The following is a 23,372-nucleotide window of genomic DNA, read 5'->3' as shown; positions in this document are numbered from 1 at the left end:
GCCATAGCCTGATAGCTGGCTGGAAGACAGTCCCAAGCTTGTTGTACCCCCACTCCCTTTTTCTCAAGTGTGCAGAGGGAAAGGGGCACAGTGAAGGTGGAGAGTGGAATTGCCTGAGGTGAGATGGGTTTACGTGTGATCCGCATTCTTCCTTCTTGGGCTGCACTTACTACCAGAAGGCTGTAATGGGATAGCTGTCAGCAGAGCTCACGTTCGTGAAGGAATGGCTGGCCCTGCATATCCCGCTTGCGTGCTACTTTTAATCTTCTGTCTATATGCACTGTGCTCTGCATTTGTTTGTGTTGTACAGGATCAAGCCGATCCAGTAACCATGGGCCAAATCCTTCCCTCCCAGCACAGCTCCGCTACCACCGCTGAGCGCTAGTGCTTTCTTCAGGGAACCAGGGGGAAAACTCCTCCCTCATCTTTACAAGCAGGAATCAGATCCTCCAGGCGTTAAGAATCAAACTTGGAGAATGAGTCAACTAATCAGCTTTGCTGCTCTCTCTGGCCAAGACACTGCTACTTGGTGACCGTGCAGTAACTCTTTTCACACTACACATTCTAAAGACCAGCACATTATTTCAGCGTGGGTCTCTGAATAATACATTCAGCTGTGTTCCTTCCCCCACCTCATCCTCAGCAAGGCCTTCATTCGCTGAATGCAGTGGCTTGGTTCCAGCAGCCGCAGCTGCTGTCGCTGCTGCAATTCTTTAGCCTTGAGAAAAAGTGTATACAATTTAATATGCTTCGGGCATAACAGCTTTTCTGTAGCGAGGAGGCGGTTTCTTTATGGCTATTTTGGTGGGGCAAAGTTTACCCAAGCACAGGCTCCCCTACATCTCGTCAGCCCTTCCAAATATGCCTTTGTCGTGCCAATTCTCATGCTCCTGATGGAAACTCTGATAGTCCAAAAAAAAAAAAAAAATCCGGCTCAGCTGATATTGTCCTGTCTTATTTCATTAAGGGCTAAACTCTGGGCTGAGAGCCAAAAACCCAAGTGCCCAGGGAGGGTCCAGTGCTTAGCTGGCCACGTGTCCAGGACAGGAAACATTGATCCTGCCATTTAACAGTACAGTTTCCCACACTGGGCCATCACAGTGTGTGATTGGTGCATCTGACTGATCTTCTCAGTAGGAGCAATATGCGGGATGCTGCTGCTGCTGGCGAGCACTGGCTGCTGCTGGCGATTTACAGCTTTGCCAGGTAGAAGAGCAGCCATGCCTCTTTCCCAGAGAGCCATGCCCACCTTGCAATCAGAGGCCAGGCCTACCAACACATACTTTTGACCATGACAAGGTGCCTTCTGACCAACTGTATGACCCACTGCTTGCACCTGGATTTTATGCTGTATGCAAGAGAAACTGATTTTTGCCTGAAGCCATCGGCTTGCAACTATTGTTGCACAGGTTAAATTGTGGGGAGCGACAGACAATGCTCACATTTCAGATTCGGGGTGGGGGCATAGTACAGATATATATAATATTGGAAAGACTCAGATAGTCTTCAGCTGCAGCCAAATCCGTAGCCCAGTGCAGCTTAGCTAGCAGTTCCACAGTGGGAAGGGGAAAAGGAATCCCACACGCCACCACACTGTTAAAGTGTAAGTCTGTTGGTTTCTTGCTCTTTCTTAGTGGGATTGTGAGGGATTTAGCCAGTAGCAGATCATCGCCTGATTTGAGGTCTGTGCTACTTTGTCTTTGGACCACAACTCTGACTTAGAAGAGAAAACCACTAGAAAGCTAGTTAATCATCACATTATCTTAAACATATGGTCATGTAACAGAGTCATTCTGCAGTACAGTACATATAAATTCCACATGTATGAAAGAATGTAAAGCAGCTATTGTGCCCAAACTCTTTGCAGGGCCATTTCACCATGTTCACAGTTTATCTGGAAAATACACATGCATGGTACTGTACGTCGTATTTCACTGCTATGCACAATGATGTCTTCTAATGGAACAATCACCATACTTGTAGTCTAAGGGCAATACAAAAGTTCTTTCAAATAATGACAATACATTTTCTGTATAAAGAGGATAGGGAGTAGCCACTTCCCTGAAAGGCATTCAGCTTGATTTCCCTGGAGCCTGCAGCATACACATCCACAGCCAGTAACAGCAGGCAGTGGTGAGAAAATCCCTATCTCATCATCCATCTATAGTTTCCAGGTCTAAGTGTGAATGCTTGCAAAAGACAGGAAACTGTTCTCACCCATCAATAGTAACGCTAATGCAGTCAGCTAACCTTAATCAGATTTGGTTTTTTGCAACCGAAACAGCAAGTAAAGTGAAAAATGTAAAAAATACGGCACTATCCTAATATTGTAGTGACTAGAGATTATGCAGAAACACTGGATCTGCCAATTCATTCAGCATTGTTGGCATTTGTAACAAGATGGCATGCTGTTGTTCCATGTTTGGATATGTTCTACACTGGAATATGAGCAGTTGTCTTGGGTAATGGAATTTTTTGTTTTTTTTTCCTTCATGAAAATTCATGTTTTTAAAGAGAAATCTGCAGATTTAATTTAAACTTGAGTAAATACAGGAACGTGGGTTACTTGGGATTCCAGCTGATGTAGACTATAGCCTCTTCCTTGGCTCACATACTTTCAACTGTGCTGTCTTAACTTAAAAAAAGGGTTCCGGAGAAGTTAGAGAATAGTGACGCCAAAATTGATTATCTATGTAGTTCTAGTAGGGGACCCTACCATATAGGAGGAGATAGTCCTGCTTTGCCAGTATCCTTATAAGCTGCAACTGCAAAGCAAAGTGCTGCCCGGTTTAAAAAGTTGAATCCAGACTGTTAGACATCAGCAAGATCACGCTAGTATTGGAATCTGACCAAGCACAAAACATCCTCAGCCCTCCCGGCAATGCACAGATGGCTCCAGATGCTGATGCTGTGGCTAGCCAGCTTTTTCAGAGGAAAGGCCAGTTTGTCATGCAAGCCACACTCCTCAGATAAAACCCTACTCCCCAACAAGGAGCTGTTGAAAAGCCCCGGAAGTAAAGAGCTCAAGCAGATGAGCTCCCATAACTCCAAGTTTCACAGTTGGATTCTCAAGCCCATACACACGCACACCCATTGTCCTCCACCTCAGGGCAGTGGGATCTGCAGGAGTTATTGCAGCTGTGATCACATCCGTGAGAGCTTGTGGGAAGGTGTGTGTATTTTGGGTACAGGGTGGGAATGGACAGACTCAGAATTGTCAGGATCACTCTGAAAAAAGCATGCCTGGGAGTTTGAGATGGATCGTGACCCTTAAATGAATACGCTGCTCTTTGATTACCTGAAATACATAATAGGCGTTCTCTGGAGAGCAGTTAGCAATCAATGTGTCAGCAAAATACAGTGAAACAATTGTCATCCTACTTGCTCGTACATCCAGACACCCAAGTCAGTACATTAGTGATATAATCATCACAGAAAAATGATCATAAAATCTATGGCTATTTTTACAAGGAATGTCTTGCTTTTGTCTCTTCACTTATAACAAGAGATAATATTTCATCCCTCTGACATTACACATAAATGTGCGTTAAGGGTGAAACTCACCTCTGTGCCAAGGAGGCCACCACCAGGGCTTATGCACCACTAAAGAACTCAAAACAGAACATATGGGATGCATAGGCCTTGTGCTAAGATCCTGCACAGGGATGTATTTCACCCTTAGGTGATGGCTACACTGGAGGTGTAATTTCCAGCTCAAGTAGACAGTCCCAAGCTAGCTGTGATTGAACTAGTGTGCTAAAAATAGAAGTATAGTCTCTGTGGCACTGCCCAAGTACAATCCCATTGGAAACCCTAGTGGACATCTAGCAGACATTTGTTGCAACAAACTTAAACATGAACTAATCAAAGTTTTTTATTATCCTCAGAAAATTCTGGTTCTCCCAGACATCCCCACCACCCTTGATGGCACAAAGTCCAACTCTGTTTGGGAGAAAAAAGAAACTGAAGATTAGAGGGTTTGTCACAATTACACAGTTTTTGGGGCCTTGTACACTGATCTGTAGAAAGCGGCATACATTTCCAAAAATACATACATAGATCATACAACAACTAGAGACTAAACCACGTTCAACCATGTATGTCTGTTTGAAAATAAATTCTAGGTTTACAATTAATTCCACAGAAAAAAATCCTCTACCATCTGTACTGGAATACTGTTCAAATGACTATAGCATAAACAAAGCCAGCCAAAACAAGAATCCTGGGAGTGACTCATAGATTTAAAGGTCAGAAGGGACCATCATGATCATCTAGTCTGACCTTCTGCACATCACAGGACACAGAACCTCATCCACCCACTCCTGTAATAGACCCCTCACCTCTGGCTGAGTTACTGAACTCCTCAAATCATGGTTTAAAGACTTCAAGGTAGAGAATTCACCATTTACACAAGTTTAAACCGGTAAGTGACCCATGCCCCATGCTGCAGAGGAAGGTGAAAAAAACCCAAGGACAATGAGAGGCGGTAAGATCCTCTTCTGGGAGCATATGATAGAAATGTCATTCTGGAAGAAGCTCAGAGAAAGCAGTCACTTCTGATTACTACATAATGTGAGTAATTCTCAGGAAAGATGAATCCTTGCAGCCTGAATCATAGCAAAGGGAGGAAAATAACATACTCCAAAAATGGTAAGGTGGAAAACCCTAGACACAGAGGAACCACCCATGATCCCAGTGTGTGTGGGACATCACAGAGAGGCATCAGAGTGACTCTGCATGCTGCTCCTCATTGATAGCAGAAGTGCTGGATGGCAGGCTGGGAAAACCCGCATACCTTGTAGGGGATGCATAGGGTGTCCATCTGATACTACCGCCAATGAGCTGCCGGTGGCAGTGGGTTACTCAATAGCTGCTCCTTACGAAGACACCAGGTTGGACGGGCAGAAAGATTCCTCCAGCCCCTCTTATATGTCCTGCATAAAGGCAGTTCATTTTGGGGGCCTTGTCTCCGTTGGGGATTTGTCCCGATTTCAGCCCCAGGACCAATTCAAACCCCTAGTGGTAAACCACCATACTCTGCAACTGGCACTGATGCAGCTTGGCCTGAGATGCTTCACGGTTGCAAAAAGTGGCTCTGCCTGTCTACACTAGGGATTTGAATGAGGGTGCTGATACACAGGTGACTGGCCATCAAAAGGTGTGGTCAGCACAAATCCCCCTTGGGGGAAGGGCCTTGGGCTTTGTACATGTTGGGGGAAAGACGGCAGCATTTGGCCCTGAGAAAGATTTTCCTTCCAATTAAAGCCCTGATTCAGCAAGATATTTAAGCCTATGCCTATCACATGGGAAGTCCCATGGATTTCAATCCTCCTGGCTTAGTACAGGGTCTCTAAAACTTCAATGAGCCTGTTCACATACTTAAAGTTAGGCATGTGCTTAAGCACTTTGCTGAATTGGGGCCTAAATACCAACACAGAAATGCTTGAGGGAGTGTGGAGAGCAGTCTCCCTTTCTGTACAGCATAGGGATTATCTGCCTCTTCCCTACTCTGATTGTTTTTACATTACATTACACAATATATTATTCTGCACCCTGGGTTTTTTTTTTCAATAGAGCTCAATTTTTTTATTACAGTATTCAGATTTTTAAATACAACTTCCATTGTTAAGAAGCTCACAAGCACCACATTAACGTACAAGAATTTTATTCATACCATAATTCTGTCCCATCATCCATATCAAATATTACAATAATCTTTAAAATGGAATAGACTGTTCCCCTTACATCAAAGGAATTATGCTGTTAGATGGTTACATGTCTTTTCAGATTGTTTACAACAGAATTGTAATTCAAATCTGATTTTCATTATCTTTAAAAGTTCATAGCAAGGTATCTGTTTTGTATGTGTGTATATTTAACTCTCAACAGTGAGATTAATACACTCAGTGTTTAAGTAATGCTGAAATGTTTCCTGCATTTTATGCCAAACACTCACAAACTTTTACCAATACAGCAGCAGAAACGCAAGAGATAAAACAGCATACATGAGTGAGTGGTAACCTTTAAATGTTTTTTTTAATTGCACAGAATAGGAAAATACAAAAATGGTTAAGCAAAGAATGAGTTTTTTACATGAATGTATGTGTCTGGTGGATTTTTGTCCATATAAATGTTTGTCATGAAATTGCAAGTTGGAAAACAAAACATTTTGAATGGTCACATTTAATAATCCATGCAAGAAGCATAACCATCATAATAAATAACAGTAATAAATAGAGATTACTGGGATCACTAAAAACATACTGAAATAAATTAAATAGCTTGAAATTATGATCGGCCTGATCCTGAAGTCAATGGATTTATGTAACTCAGTGAAGATTACTCTGAGGGTTGTAGTATTGAGCCCCAGGAGTTTTCTTGGTGGGAAAATTCCAAAAGGAATTTTTGTTAATTTAGGTTAAAAGAGCATAATGAGCTTTTTCAGTTAATTTAGCCATATTCTTGACTAACCCCTTTGATTTAAAAAAAGGTTCTGTCTGCCTTGTTTAATTTGTAATTTCAGCACATCAGGAAGGAAGGATATGAAAAATTCTTACTGTCATCCAATAGGAGGATGCTTTAATAAGCAGAGAAATATGGCTTTACCATAATCAAAAGGAGTGGACAGCTGTATTTATGGCCATTGGATGCACACTTTGCTACAGTGCTCAAGCTGAGGTTTCCTCCAATGGAAAAATTCTCCAAAAGGAATGATTTAAAATGTTAAAATCTTGCAGGGCTGCCCAGCAGGCTAAGGCCTGATTCTGCAGAAAGCCCTACACAAGAGGGCTCCTGTGCCTTTGCAGAGCCACAACAAAGTCAGTGGGGCTGTGCCCAGGTGCAGGGGTCCAAGCACATGGCATTCATTGCTGGTTCAGGGCCTGACTAGTTTCTTGCACAGTGCTCATCTTTTTGGAGAGGCAGCATAGTCAGGGTGACCAGATGTCCCGTTTTTAAAGGGACAGTCCCGTTTTTGGGCGCCTATTACTCCCCACCCCCTGTCCCATTTTTTCACAGTTGCTGTCTGGTCACCCTACGCATAGTACATTCGGGGATGATTCATTTTAAAGTATATGTCTGGCTTTCAAAAAACCTTGATCATATATAAAAGCAAAGGTATTTTAACTGCAGTAAATGGATATATGTAAAATATTTTCATACCAAACTGCTGTTGAGTATCTTTCATGTGCTTTCTAGCATGATCTCTCAAGCTTTTTATATCTATTCAGAAAAAGCTGCTGCTGATATTTTGGTTTATGAAGCTTCAAAAGTCTTAAGACCTGATCCAAAGCCCACTAAAGTCAATGGAAAAGCTCCTATTGACTTCAGTGGGCTTTGGCTCAGGCTCTTAGTTAAAAAGGCTCAGGGCAACCCACTTTGGGAACTAATGGCTACACTTAAATGCTTAGAAAAAAATCCCCAAAACACCTTGAAATCTTCACTTCCAAAATTGAATTGGCCAAATTTATCCCTGGCTTAACTCCACTGCCTTCAAAGAATTTGCATCAGGGACAAATCTGGGCCAGTAGGTTTAACAGACAAAATGATCCACAGCTCTACTCTTTCTTGGAGTATTGGAATGATCAAAATCTTCCTCTTGCCTTCCCCCTCAAATTGTGCAACTGTCCTTTGTCATGTGGTGTTTTGCAAACTTCCCGTAACAAGTGAAGAGCATTATAAACTGAAGGGCAGAGGGGGATGTATATTCATTAAAAAAGTTTGACAAAAGATGGATAGGACTAACTTTCAGGAGACTGAGCTAAAATAAATGGAGAAACAGAGACTCAGATGTATTTTTAAGTAGTTAAAAATGCACAATGAAAGTATTTTACAGGGTAACACATAGCAATCTTACCCAGAAGCCGAAAACCTAACCATTCATAAACATTCCTAACAGCTAGTCTTATCCAAATGGTTGTCGTCCTACTTTAATGATACATAACATTTGAATTTATATCCAGTGCATCAGACATAGACAGAAAAAGACAAATAAAATGCACACTTTTTTCTCTTCATAAAGCTATTGAGCTGCACAGGTCAAATATAAGTGCACAAGGTCACACAAAGGCAGCATTCCCAATGGAACAGCTTAAACGGTAAGAGAAATGAAACTGTTGTATCTCTGAATGTTTCTCTTCAGGATTTCAGAACAAGGACCAAGCACTCGTTCAAAGCGAGGACGATCCAGCTTTACACACTTCAGTGGCCCACGTGCCACAACAGTGGCTGCCCTGGGACGATTGAGCAACAGAGCTATCTCACCTGGAAGCAGGAATAAATATACTGTCATCTAAACATAGTCTCTGTTTCCTTTTCTTCAGTGTGCGCTAGAAATGTCATATGTTCCTTAACAGAGATCTTGATAGACACTTTACATAATTTGGTTGCAGATCCTGTTGTATTATATATGCTTGTGCCATTTACAATTACTCAGAAGTCTAACATTCATAATGTTTTAACGATTCTCATTTACACTGGTGCAGATCCAGAATAACACCGTCTTCAGTGAAGTTACTCAGGATTTACACCAGGATAGCTGAGAGCAGAATCTGACCCTATATATCCCCATTGTTGATCGAAGCATATAAAACTAGTTTTGAAAGAGACTAATTATCTTCCACATGTCTTTCCAAACAATGTTTTATTTTATTACGTTGAATTTTTCTTACCAAAATAATCTGATGGTCCAAGTCTTCCAACTTCTACATACTCCTCATTATCAGATCTGCGCTGAAGAACAGAAGCTGTGCCCTAGAAAACAAAATTAAAAACTTGAACAATTGTATCCCTTTGCTTGAATACAGCAAATACTATGCTTGTAAAAAACTTAAATCCAGAGTATTTCCTTTGGCAATGCATCAGCCATGTTCTTAGAATACTGGGCATAAAGTGATGGCAATCTCAGTCTACATTACTCAAATTTTAATGGAAGTAATAAAGAAGAAAAAATTCAATAATACTGCACGGCTGGATACACTTTTACGAGTGCAGCTATTGTACATGTGGAGCTCTTACCGAAACCATTAGAAGCAAGATTGGATCCTGTAGTTCTGTCCCTAAACACTACAACAGTGACTTGCATAAATATACAATCTACTATTCAAAAATGTGTTTTGAATGAATGCAGGGCCTTGTGAAAGATGCTGGATTGACAGACTTGAAGGCTAACATTCTCAGAACATTTACATCACAGGCTGCAAGAGAATAAGCTTCCCATACATTGCCCTGAAACTCTGTTTAGCAAGGAGAGCATTTCAGTCCTCATGCCTGTTCAGTCATTGGATCTCTGCTGAGATTGTCAACAAGGGGACCAACTGTGCTAGCTGCAAAACTGAACTAGGTCCACCAAACTCCTTTCACACGAACCCACCAAACACCCATTATGCTGTAACAATGCTTGATCTAACCTAGGATACATATGAGCTGGAAATTTAAGAGGTGAAAATCTCCATACCACATTAGCAATCCCAGAAGTCATCCAATTATCTGATGAATTACACATTTTAATACAATTTGGTTAAGGGGAAGCATTTTATATGGAACATCCATCCCTCAAAATCCCATACCATACAATATTCCTCTTAGAGGCTAGGTTTCATGATACAAATGCTATTCTCAAGACTTGTCTACACTACAGTTTGTAATTGTGTAATCATAATAGCCCTAGGGATAAGCATGTCAAATAAACATTGTTCCTTGTCTTCACTATAATTAACAATTGTGCTAGTTAACACATGCTAAAACACGGTTACAATCTGCAGCACAGACAAGCCTTCAAAGAGGTTCTTGGTATATATAAATAACCTTTCTTGAAGGAAATCTCATATTATTTTCGATGCAAACCACAAAGTTCTCATAGATGAAACAAAGAGGACATCTCTGGTTTCAAGCCACCTATTCTTTTGTAGTAACAAAAAAGGATTGACAAAGGAACATTCAAGTCTGTGCTATGAAAATACAACTCAAAAGGATAAGGCAAAGAGGAACTATATTTATTTTCAATTGAAATAGATTTTAAAAAATTAAAAATCGATAAATGACCCAGAGACACAATTAGTGGAGACACGAATGATGATGATACTGTAAGGACAGTGCAGGGGGAAAAGGATGCTTTGTAATCTAAGTGTGGAGCATCCATAATAGATGATTGATCTGAAACTGCAACATTTCTATCCTTTCCAACTCACCCCCAACAGACAACAATGGGCCTTATTATAAGGGGATAGGGCATGAATAAATAGGTTTATGTTTTCACTTTTGGAAAAATAATACTTGAAGCCAAATGCTGCCCTAGCCAGGGTGGGGAAGGGGAGCAGACACACTGTCTGGTGTGTCTTGTACTAGAGGGATTCTGCCAGCCGGGGACGATCTACAGGGCACCACGTGTGAACACATTTTGCCGCTACTCTGATCAATAGCCTGATTAGTGCTTATTGGTGAGTATAACCTAGTTGCACATTGGCTCTTGGGGTGCAGACAACCCAAAACTGCAGACTATCCCACCCTCAAACAGCCTGCTAGCAGTTCCTTGCTTTCCTGGAGGGAAGAGGCTCTCTAAGCTACCATGTGGCTGGATTTAAGGCCTGATCGTACAAGCTGCTGAGCACCGTCAATTCCGAATGGCTTCAATGGGAGTTGAGGGCACCAAATACCTTAAGGACTGGGCCTTAGTCCTTGTGTTTTATTCCAATGGATTACAAATGGGAACAGAAATATATAGTTAGTTAACCACTGATCTTTGTTTTTGTGGGGTAGGACGGCACAATCCAGCAATGGAATATTCAGTGTTATGTAAAAGATTATCATAATTTGCCTTCCTCCGAACAAGTGCTACATAGATAAGGAAATGTCACACACGGTTTTCTTGCATCATGCCTTATTTCACAATAGATTTCTTTTTTTTAAAGCTCAGACACTTCTTAAATAGAGGGCTATTTGCTAGGTTAATTTATAACCTTACCCTTTACACAGTGCACAAATCAGAAGGCAAATCTTGTTTCTAATCATGCCAGGAACCGCATGTAAATATTAAATAAGGTTTGAGCATTATTTCACAAGTCCCCAGCATCTGTTGCTGTTTGTCATTTATCAAATTAAGCTGGCACATTAAAAGTTATGATCTCCCCTGTTGCTTCCTTACCAGTAACATGTGCTTAGTATAAACTACTATATAGCACTGTCAACATGTTCTCTTGGGCATCAAAATTTACCATGTCAAATGCTTGCTTCAACAGTATGTCAAAAAAGAATAAGCTCTTTTGGTAAAATCCTGGCCCCCAGTGAAGTCAATGGCAAAACTCTCATTGGCTTCAACAGGGCCAGGATATCATCCTAAAGAGCAGGAGTGGCACAGACATGAAGTTCACAAACATGCTATAGACACTTCTCGCCTGAGGACGGACAACTGACATGGGCAAGAGCTTGCAGGATCAGTGTCCATACTGTTTTTAAATAAGGTAGGCTTACAATTGTTTTTTTGTCTGTCAAAACACAGCCGTGCACATAAAACTGTCAGCAGCAAAGGAACTGGACAGGAGGACTGAATATCCTAAAGTGATCTCGTGAATTGTCAATTTCTAGCAAAAATTCTTTATCCTTGATATAACTAAACCGTTTAGCCAAAGCTGCTGTATTCCAAGCCTTTCAAGTCAACTTGAAAGTAATGTAAGTACAATGTAAGTGTACTGATTTTTTTTCCACCACGCTGACTACAGTAGTTCTCACAGAGTGCAGGTGTGCGCGTGTGTACACATACACACGCACAGAATGCTTCGTGCTCCAGAGTAACTAATGGGAATAGAATAACCCCTCTCTCACTAAGCTCCAGATCAGCTGCAGCCCAGGGGCCCCCATGTCTGCATTCCGTTAGCACCCAATTTGCTGTGCAAAGCCTGCAAGATCAGCTTCTTTGATGATTTCCAGCCCCTGTGCGCCTCTCATTATTTCAACCCGAGTCCCAACCTGAAAAGTGGCAAAGCCCTCACTCCTCCACCAAAGTACCTGTCTGAAATCTAAGTCTCCATTCTATTTTCCACTGTACTTTTTTCAACATTTATGACAAATGAAAACCTGATAAACAAAATGAGAAGAGTACTGACCCTCCAGGTTAAAGTTCCCAACTACCCATTCTGAGGTAATTACAATACCAAGCAGTACTACTTCTATCTCTCCTGGTATCACCTTTTATGGGCCTCTTTTAATATTAATATTTTTGATAGAGGCAACGTGATATAAAACTTCAATAAGTCAGAGTTTTCTGAAGCAATTGCTTCCACCGTTCTGTTGCAGTCTGCCTTTTTAGAAACACCGTGATATCTGCTGGAGAAGCAGAGATGTGTCTGGGCTCCACAATAAACACTCAGCTTGGCAGGATAAAGCATATTCCAGATACATATTTTTCCACTCTTGTTTAACAGTCACATACGCTCTTCCCGCTGCTCAGAGAAAACAGGTCTATAATAGAGTCAAAGAAGTTTCCTGAAACCCTGACAACAGCACCCAGATGTAAGACCTGATTTGTCTCTTTTTGCAGTAGATGCACACTCCACACGTACATCTTTGGGGTAGTGTCTGTCCAGGAAAACAGCCCACATTATGGCAAAAAGAAGAGGGTGTTTATAATTATCCATCCATAACACCTCCATTTTGTACATGTATAACAGGTCCAATGAAGAAATAAAATAAATCACAACCCTTTATTCTCCATAAATTATTGTAAATTAAGTCAATAATACCAAAACTAATTAGGTATTAGTCCCCCCAGCCTCCACCTCCACCCCCACCCCAAGGTTTCACAGCCACACTTCATCTTAGCTTACTTTTCAGTTGTTCACAGTATGATTTCTCAGTTGTCTACATCCATTGTGCTGAGCCTTGCAACCCCTGACTCCCAACAGAAGTCCTCAGCTGCATGAACAGTGGCATTTGTCCCAATCCTGGGAATCAGGAGCATTTCATGAGGAGTGTTCAGACAGCCTGTGTGCCCTCTCCTCCCCAAACATTTGATCTCAATGGGCAAACACTTCCCTTTAAGTGACACATAGCAGTTTGCAGGATTGGGCTCAATGATCAAAGTTTTGCAGGATCAAGCCCTTTAATACTGTTCAGTTTAAAACAGCATCTTGTACACTGATAGTTATTTCAACCTCCTCCATTGTGGAGCAAAACCTTTAGAGTATACATTGTAGGCAGCAGGAAGATGTTTGACACCATCTGATAAATCAGTTTTTTGTGATGATAGGAAACTGAAAGCAGACAGGCATGTCTCCTCGCTAGCAGAAGTTTGGGAGTGAAATGATAAATCTTTAGTGGATCTAAGAATTTTCTCATACAGGCACTGAGGGGTCTCTGTCTTCCCAGTAACTGATATCATTAACCTCCTCTCCTTTCCTCCAAGTAAATACAGGCATCTTATTGCAAAAACAACAGGAGTAGGAGTTCTCAAAGCAATGTGCCATCAACATCCACCATCATCACCCCACACACCAAGTTACTCCCTCTGTAACAGTTCTGTGGCAGCAGTGAGAAATATTTATGAATGCCTTTCAGACGCACCAGCAATTTGCTTTGCAAAAATTTATAACGTAGATATGGCACCATAATTTAAGATGTAAAAGGTAAATTAAATTTTATAATCCATGAGCTTCCCTCCTCTCCAAAGTAATGAGTTTTTGATAGATGTTTTACTGTCTGACCATATAGGTGGGTTAGACATCCCAGAAAGTTAACCACACATATTGTTCATCTGGGATCAAGGCACCCCAGTAGCATTGATAGGGCCTCATCCTTCACATTCTTACACATCTGAGTCACTTTACTCACAAGATTGGTCCCTCTGGCTTCAGTAGGACCGTTGATGAGAATAAAATGACTCCTCTGTAGGATCAGGCTGAGGATCAGACTCATTAATAGTGGGAGAATCTTTATATTCTGATATTCTGTTCATATTTGGCCCGATCCAAAGTCTAACGATATCAATAGGAGTTCTTCTGTCGACCTCAGTGGAATTTGGATCAGGCCCATTAATGGTGGGAGAATCTTTACTAAAAATCACTGGCATTAAAGTTTTTACTTCACAGATATGTTAGCCCTGAGGTATGATCAATGCAATGAACAATGCAAGACAAACTGGTATGTTACAACCCGTAAAAATAAAGGTAGGAAAGAAAAGAAATTAATGAACAGTAATAAGGTTGGCAATTTTGGGGTAGTTTTAAAATGCTTTATGGCTACTTAAAATGTGTTACGGTTTTTGGAGGAGCATAAACTCGGACAAGTGCAGTGTGGAAGTATAATCAGGTAGGACAAAAAACAATTTGAAAAGCTACTAGCCAAAGAGTCATAAGCTAACAGCAATTTTTTTTTAGTACAACAGAAGCGGGAAGTCAGCCAAACAGTCAATGGGCCACTGGACGATCAAGGTGCTCAGGGAGCACTCAAGGAAGACAAGGCCATTGCTTACGAGCAGAGAAGCGAAATGAATTCTTTGCATTGGTCTTCAATGCAGAGGATGTGAGGAAGATTCCCACACCTGAGTTATTCTTTTTAGGTGATGAATCTGAGGAAGTGTCCCAGATTGAGGTGTCAGTAGAGGAGGTTTTGGAACAAATTGATAAATTAAACAGTAATAAGTCACCAGGACCAGATGGTATTCACCAGAGAGTTCTGAAGGAATTCAAATATGAAATTGCAGAACTACTAACTGTGATATGTAATCTATCATTTAAATCAGCTTCTGTACCAGATGACAGGAGGAAAGCTAATGTGAACCAATTTTTTAAAAAGGCTCCAGAGGCAATCCTGGCAATTACAGTCTGGTAAGACTAACTTCAGTATCAGGCAAATAGGTTGAAACTATAATAAAGAACAGAATTATAAGACACATAGATGAATGCAATTTGTTGGGGAAGAGTCAACATAGATTTTGTAAAGGGAAATCATGCCTCACCAATCTATTAGATTTCTTTGAGGGGGTCAACAAATATGCTGACCAGTGTGCTCCAGTGGATATAGTATACTTAGATTTTCAGAAAGCCTTTGACAAGGGTCCTCACCAAAGGCTTTTAAGCAAAGTATGCAGTCATGGGATAAAAAGGAAGATCCTTTCATGGATAAGTAACTGGTTAAAAAATAGAAAACAAAGGGATGGAATAAATGGTCAATTTTCAGAATGGAGAGAGGTAAATAGTGGTGTCCCCCAGTGCTGTTCAACATATTCATAAATGATCTGGAAAAACGGGTAAACAGTAAGGTGGCAAAATTTACAGATAATACAAAATTACTCAAGATAGTTAAGTCCAAAGCAGACTGTGAAGAGTTATACAGGGATCTCACAAAACTGGGTGACTGGGCAACAAAATAGCAGATGAAATTCTATACTTTGATAAATGCAAAGTAAAGCATAACGGAAAACGTAATCCCAGCTACACATACAAAATGATCAGGTCTAAATTAGCTGTTACCACTCAAGAAAGAGATCTTGGAGTCATTGTGGATAACATCCGCTCAATGTGCAGCTGCAGTCAAAAAAGCCAACAGAATGTTAGGAACCATTAGGAAAGGGATAGATAATAAGACAGAAAATATCATAATGCCAATATATAAATCCATGCTATACCCATGCCTGGAATATTGCATGCAGTTCTGGTCACCCCATCTCAAAAAAGATATATTACAATTGGAAAAGGTACAGAGAAGGGCAACAAAAATGATTAAAGATATGGAACAGCTTCTATATCAGGAGACATGAAAAAGACAGACTTTTCAGCTTGGAAAAGAGATGACTAAGAGGGGATAAGATAGAGGTCTATACAATTGTGACTGCTGTGGAGAAAGTGAATAAGATAGTATTATTAACTCCTTCACATAACACAAGAACCAGGGGTCACCCAATTAAATTAATAGGCAGCCAGTTTAAAACAAACAAAAGGAAGTACTTCTTCACACAACACACAGTCAACCTGTGGAATTCGAGATGTTGTAAAGGCCAAAACTATAATAGGGTTAAAAAAAAAACCAACTAAATCATGGAGGGTGGGTCCATCAGTAGCTGTTAGCCAGGATGGGCAGAGATGCAACACCATGCTCTCAGTGTCCCTAGCCTCTGCTTGCCAGAAGCTGAGCGTGGGTAACTGGGGAAGGATCATTCAATGATTGCCTGTTCTGTGCATCCCCTCAGAAGCACCTGGCATTGGCCAGTGTCAGAAGACAGGATACTGGGCTAGATGGACCATTGGTCTGACCCAGTATGGCCATTCTGATATTCTTGTAATCCAGGCTCCTGTCTCAGTCTTTACTAGGGTGAATTTCACTTTACCTTCATAAAACCTAGTTCTTCAGGTTTCATGTTGGGGAAGTGTAGCATCTGAAATCTACCACACACACTCCAAACCAACACCAGGCGGTAAAGTTGCCTCTCTAGAAAAACTGCTATGCAGCCCATCCATGCTCCTGCACCGAATGTTAGGGCCAATGCCTTTGCATAAAAGTGGACTTCAACCACACAATGTCTGCCCCCATCACCACTTTGCTTGCCAGCCTACACAGGGTGGACATGGAGGTCCCTCAGTAAAGCAGGCCCCCTTCCCTGCCTCTCTACCAGTTCATCAAAGCCTAATAGCTCCAATGCATGGCTTTAGCAATGCAGAGGGCTTTAAGCTTGTGAACTTCATGCTCACTACTTACTCATTGAAATCAGTTGGAGTTTACCAAAGTACAAACTGAGAAAAGATCTCAGGATTTGACCAATCAGAACAAATACTGTGCCCAGCAGCTGGCCCAAGCAGCCTGGCCATACTAGGCAGATGTTCAGGAAGGTGGTGAAGAAGTGACTCCTTCTCACTAGGATGTGAAGCAGCTGCAGAACCATCCCACGGAGGCTAATCTGCTGGAGGGGGTTTGGCAGCCTCCTACATGTTCTCTATGAAAATGGGATTACTGACTATGCAGAGAGCATCTGAAGGCTCATGAGGCAGAACAGCCACAGATCTATGTTGCTGAGATGTTACTGTTATAATAGGGTAGGCTGTGAGCTACAATATATAGTTTTATTTGGGATGATAGGTGAAAAAGGAGATGTGGGGCTAGGCTTTTCAAATAATAAAAACCGAGTCAGGTATAAATTATAGCCATGGGTGACTAAATATTACAAGATGGATTAGTAGCAATTGGTGGCATACTGTAATTTTAATATGAGTCATTAAAATATTTGTCTATCTTCCCACTTTTTGCAGTTTGATGAAAGAGTATTAGATGGGAAGTATCCTGTACTTGGAGTTAGAGATGGAAATATACTGAACTTGGCCAAACTTTGGAAACTACTAATCTACTACAGGACGAGCCCTGTGTAAAGGGGTCAAGTTCCCGTCACTTTGAGCCAGATCCTGAAAATCCTTCTTTATACCTTCATTCATGTGAGATGGGCCTTGCACCATTGGGTCCTTTAACAGGAAAATAAATCACAGTATCTTATTGCTTGCCTTTGACAAAGAATTTAGGTTCTGTGTGTACATATGCCCAATCCAGCTTCTACTGGGTAAAACTCCCAGGCTCATTATAAATAATGTTCTGTAGATTGTATGAATTCATTCTGCTCTTTTCATACCATTTATTTTATCAGTGCAAGGAAGTGTGGTAAAGGCTTTAGGCAAAATGCTAGCATAGTATCAGCTGCATTGAACACCACTGTGTTCAGTCATCTGGAAATGGGTATAAAACCGAGTACTGCATTTTGCTTTGTATGTTTTTTTTAATTAACTTTTTTACGTTCTGTCTATTTCACTTCCCTTCACCTCACTAACACTGAATGACTGATCCATGAAAGGAGCTTCTGAATGGGAGAGTCATCTCTTGTGAATTTAGGAGCCCCCCTGTGGAACACACTTCCACTTACTGATTACTAACAAGTACTGTCAGAGAGTAGACCACAGACCACAAAAGCGACAAAGCTCAGGCCTGTTGTATGTACAGTTTTTCTACCAATTTAACTATTTCAGTTAAGGGCATGATTTTCAGCTGAAATAGTTAAATTGGTGCAAGCCCTAGGATGGATGCAGTTACACCAGGATAAAGTTGCTGTATACCAGTATAGCTTATTCCCCTTTCCTTATGGGAATAAACTATGCCAGCATAAGCACCTTTATACCAGTATATCTGAGTCTGCACTAGGGGGGTTGTATTGCTTTAACTATACCAATATAGTGAGAGGTACATGGTGTGTGTGTAGCTGAGCCCTTACAGTCGGGGTACAAAGCTGAACATTCCTATCTGGCTCGTGAAATTCTCCCTGAGTCCCTTTTTGTGCTTGACTGCATCTTTTTTTCCATGGAAGTAATAATGGGAAAAGATCAAACACACAAATTGGAGAAACTAGCCTTGTCTCACCTTGTAAATATAGATTTAAACAATTGGGGTCTCTTCCACCCTGGAGTTGCTCCCACTTCCCAGTTTTGAAGGCTTTCCTGACGCATTTTTCTTCCCTCTGCCTCATGTATTAAAAAAGAGTACGTGGCCTGCACATACAAGAGATGGAAAAGATCTAGACCTTGTCTACACCACAGGTTACTTGGGTATAACTTACGTTGCTCAGGGGGTGTGAATAATCCACACCCCTGGGCAACATAAATTGCACCAACCTAAGTGCTGGTGTGGACAGCACTATGTCAGTGGGGGAGTTTCTCCTGCCAACATAGCTACGGCCTCTCGCGGAGGCAGGAGCTACTGAGCCGACGGGAGAGCTCTCCCACAAGTGCTATAGCGGAGCTGCATTGGTGCAGCTGCGCTGCTGTAAGTGCTGTAGTGTCAATGTAGTCGCAGTCTCTCCCTCTGCTACTGCTGTTAAACCATTGCACTATCAACTGCTAACCATGCACAGCAGCCCCTTGCTCTTTCACAGTTTGCTAATCCACTCACCCCGTAATTCACACACTCAGAAGGTAAGCTTCTCCCCAGTCCTCAGAAACATGAGACCTCATTACAGCAGTACAATTAAATCTTTGCTAAGCTATTACAAGCTACTGAATATTTACTAGTATGCTACGGAGTAATATCAGAAAACTACTGCACATGTGCCAAATAACAGCTCCATTCAAATCACAGCACAGTCAGTGGCTTCAAGGGAAGTTGGTTTGGGCCTGAAATGAACAAAACGTTTATGATGCAGTATCCATAGGGGTTTTATTTAATCACCTTTGCCCCCTTACTTGATAATTCACAAAATTAATTTACAGTATAAATCGCCCCGTCATTAGTTCAAATTAAGGAAATTCAGAAGCTGTAGTTCCTCTTCTAGGGCAACAAACACACTAGAAACATTGACAGTCTGATGAGTCCAGCAGACCCACAGCGATCTATCAGCAAATGTTTCAGACAACTTCAACGTTATTTTTAAAATAGTGATTTAATAATTTAAATCGATTCAGCTCTTTTTAATTTAAAAACTATAATTTTAATCGTCTTTAGTTCAATTCTGCAACCATTACTCTCATGACCATCTTTACTACTTATCTGTTATAATGATTACTTATGTGAGTAAGGGCTATAGAATCAGGCCCCATGCCTGCATAAAAAAAAATCCCTTTTTGAGCTATGTCCATGAACTGAATTCTTCTCTTGGCATGTTAGGACTGACTGTAGATTACAGTTCTCAATATGCAGAAAAGGCAGCTGCTAAGTAACAGTAGCCTCTACTAACAACATTTTAAAAACTGTCCAGCTATTTTATGCAGTATGTACACAGGCAGCTTTGCTAATTATGGTCCTGACCCTGAGAAGCACAGAGTGCCTTCAAATCCCACTGATTTCAAAGGGATCTGAAGACACTCAGCACCTAGCAGGATTAAGCCCTAAAAATTCCCCTATCATTGAATGAACTCGAAAGACGGCATTATAGTAATAATGGAAGCACTGTGCTTCCCATACACTTGTCTTTACAGAACAGCGGTTCAGAAGGGGCCTTTATATTGTTAATACCATTGTATTAACATTCTTTAAGCTTGGTAACATTAATGCACAATATTCTGACACAAAATTCTCAGCAACATTATTACATATTACAAGCTAGACAGGACACTAGAAAACAAACTGTGATATCTGACTGGCACATGTTCTAGACATTAGCTCTCCAACTATGCCTGGTACTGTGCAATGTGACGTGTGCCAGCAGTATCACACATGCATAAAATTTTATGTGTTTCTAAGATCCCATCAGCAAGTAGGTACCATTTATATAAATTTAGGAATAACATCCGCATGCTCAAGAGAGTGAGGAACAAAAGCTGTTTCACACAGGCACCAAAATAGCCACAACTATGAAGGTGCTTTAAAAATGACAATCAATCATACACTAAGAGTAGTTTAAAACAGCAAAAACAACTGAGCCACAGGGCATTTCCTAGGGATATAGAAGAGATCAGGGTTAAGGCCCAGACACGACTACACCCAGTCAGTCATTAATCACCAGGAAATGCCTTTGTCTTGATCTTTTACTATTTAAAATCATACTAGATTTGAGATAGAAAGACCTTTTACATCATTTTGTCCCTCCCCCATAGCGGTCTCAGAGACAGGCTTGCTCTGCAGTGGTGAGAAAGTCAGGCATTAAACCTGTACTGAGTCCAATCATGCTCTCACTGTAGCCAACCAGTTTTGCTATTAACTTTGGTGGGAACAGGATGAGAACTGTTGTGTGAGAGAGACCTGCAAACCTGACGCATTGCCAAAAGGAACAGAATATTCTCTGTCAATCAGAATGGATATAGAGAGTGCACAGACACCCCTGAAATACTTAGGTGAAAATATAAATCAAGAAGTCCTTGCTCAGTAGGTGATCTTCCTTACCAAGCATTTCTCACTCTTTACAATAGGGTAAGTTTATAACCAGTGGAAATGCTTTCTGAAAGAGGGCCTATATCTTCTGACTATAGAAACGTTACTGTGATTTACACCACTATAAACAAGATCAGGGTTCAGTAGACAGGTGTCTGATAAATGCGTATCTGCACAATATTGCTGCTCAGGTCTTCACCTACAGGCAAAAAGCATATAGAGCAGCGCAGATAGGCGGATGCAAATGTGACCTTTGTACGTTCTGATTCTAGGCCAGCTGCGTGCTGGGCCAGCCCTAAGGCTGTACTATGTTATACCAGCTGCCAATTGGGACCAGTATGGCAGCTGGAGATCACGAGCCCAGATCCTGTTGGCAGTATGATGCTGAGTGGCTCCATCACAGCTCAGGATCTGGGCCTATATGCTTTTTACCTCTACCTAGTTTTAACATTTTAGTTGCTTTTTTTATATACCCAGTCCCTCTATTGTACTGGTGGCAGAAAAATTACCTGTTTCAATAGGCGAACTGTAAAGGTAGGTCCAGGTGTGAATTTTTAAGGAATGATCTTAAAGATACTTGGCCTTGACTATTTTGTAGCTTCTGTGGGAAAACAACAGAATTAATACTCATCCTGATGCCAGATTTTAAGGGCTGTTTGTGCCAAGCGCTGTGGATGATTGCCAACAATGCACTGTTTTCCTCCTTCAGACAAGGCAGTGTACAAGGCAATAAAAGTCACAAAGAAAAAAAATATTGCATTTTAAAGATTCTTTCTTTCTACAAAGCTTGCCATTATCTTTTCTCTCTCTGAAGCCAGGAAATGTCCACTGAGTCAACATAAAAGTGACTCTATAATGGGTTATTCATCAACTGTTCATATTTGTGACTGACTTTAACAGTTATCGTGTCTTGGGAGCCGACAGCATAGAATACCACCACCTACGGAATGGGCAATATTGAATGCAAAAGAGAGACAACAAAAAAAAAGTGATAAATTCCCCTCCCCTCACTCCCAAACTCCTTTCTGGTGAAAATCATTTTTAGCTGTTAATGTTGTTTTATGGCCCAGTTACTCCTACCACCATCTGCTACTTTGTGAAAACATTCTGTAGATATTGAAGTAACCAGACCAAGCAAAAGTCTGAGACAGACATCATAATTAAAGTCTCATAACTAATGCTGTGACCAGAACTGGGCTAGCAGCTGCCACCAGCTAGGGCAGGAGCTTCTAAGCAACAAACAAACGTTGAGTAATTTGCAGTGGGAATGGAATAAAATACTCCTTGTGGGGTTTGGTGATATGCTTCTCTAGGGGATTTACAATACCTTCAGTTTGCATTCAAAAACAAAATTTTGCAGTTCTGGAATACAGTAAAATACATCCCCCCAGAGTTGCCTTTTCTTACAGAGAAAGCTGTGTACATTCTGCAAATCCTATGGAAATCTACACTATAAAGCCACTTGCCCTGCTCTAAGGGGCAGGCAAAATCTTGCAAAATCCATAGCCATCTCAACAGTATCTTTATGAGCCACGGCTAAAAGCTACCCCTGCAAGGCATGGTTTTTAGTATCCAGTGAGATGGATGAATTCCTCCAGAGTCTGGGAAATCCCACAATGCCCCTTCCCATCAGTCTGAATACTGTTTATATAGGTATATGTCAAATACCGTTTACATGTTTACAGGAGACAATACTCAAGTGCGATAAACACAGAGCTAGTACTGCTGGGACTGTGGGCACCTGTAGTGTAGATTTAAAGCACTCAGAGCCACAATGCTCTTGACCGTATTGAGTAAATAGTTTGTAATGGTGTGTTAGCAAATGCTTCAATCCCCAAAAGCCTTAACACATATCCTGGCAACCTCCTGAAAACCTGCAGAGACAGCCAGCCTGATTCTGCCAGTCTTACTCATACTGAGCAATACTTTACCGGGGGGATTTCGATGAGGCTTCTTGACTTGAGTAAGGTACAACATGAGAGGAGTAAAGGTAGCAGAATCAGGCCCAAAGCGTACCCAGAAAGAAAAAAGAATATGCTCTAACTAAACATACGATCCTGAGAAACATTGTACATGGAGGAAAGAATCTTAAAAACACCCAACATTCTTGATCTTTTTGAAAATGGAATTGTACATACTGCATGTTACTAGGCAACAATTAATGCTGGATTTACATCTCAGTACCAACTTTCCTCCTAGTTTTCAGTGTGTCCCATATTTGCAATTGGCCGGGCCATTATCATCAAGGGTGTGTCAGTATTTCCAGTATAAATCTCAATTTTAAGGGATTTCAGAATCAGGTGATTTAAATTACAGCTGAATGAGACTGAACGCTCTACACAAGCTGTCATCCCAGATATGAATTAAGACCATTCAATGCAAATTTGTTGTGCTGTGCATAAAGTGTGCAAAAAGGTTGGGTTTTTAAAATACTTTTAGGAATTTGAGGGCTAGATCTTCCAGAGCTGCTTTGTGCTGCGCTGCTGATGGAATCTGATCATAAAGCAGGCATAGGCCAGTTCAGTGACACAAAAGCAACATAAAGGCTC

At 41.1% G+C, this 23,372-nt stretch overlaps 1 protein-coding gene across 2 annotated transcripts in view; it reads right to left on the bottom strand.

Moving 5' to 3' along the window:
- Nucleotides 1–5,648: 5,648 nt before the first annotated feature.
- PRKAR1B (protein kinase cAMP-dependent type I regulatory subunit beta) overlaps nt 5,649–23,372 on the bottom strand; it is a 119,405-nt gene continuing 101,681 nt past the window's right edge. For both annotated transcript variants that reach the window (XM_037911446.2, XM_043524331.1), the window contains 2 exons: nt 8,670–8,751; nt 5,649–8,262 (listed from right to left, as the gene is read on the bottom strand). In XM_037911446.2, the coding sequence (XP_037767374.1) occupies nt 8,090–8,262; nt 8,670–8,751 (255 nt within the window). In that variant the 3' untranslated portion in view covers nt 5,649–8,089. The remainder of the gene's footprint in view (nt 8,263–8,669; nt 8,752–23,372) is intronic.

This window comes from Chelonia mydas, chromosome 10 (genome assembly GCF_015237465.2).
Source record: "Chelonia mydas isolate rCheMyd1 chromosome 10, rCheMyd1.pri.v2, whole genome shotgun sequence".
Taxonomy (NCBI): domain Eukaryota; kingdom Metazoa; phylum Chordata; order Testudines; family Cheloniidae; genus Chelonia; species Chelonia mydas.
Note: the sequence above shows the minus strand (reverse complement) of the source record. Positions and strands in the feature narration are given on the sequence as shown.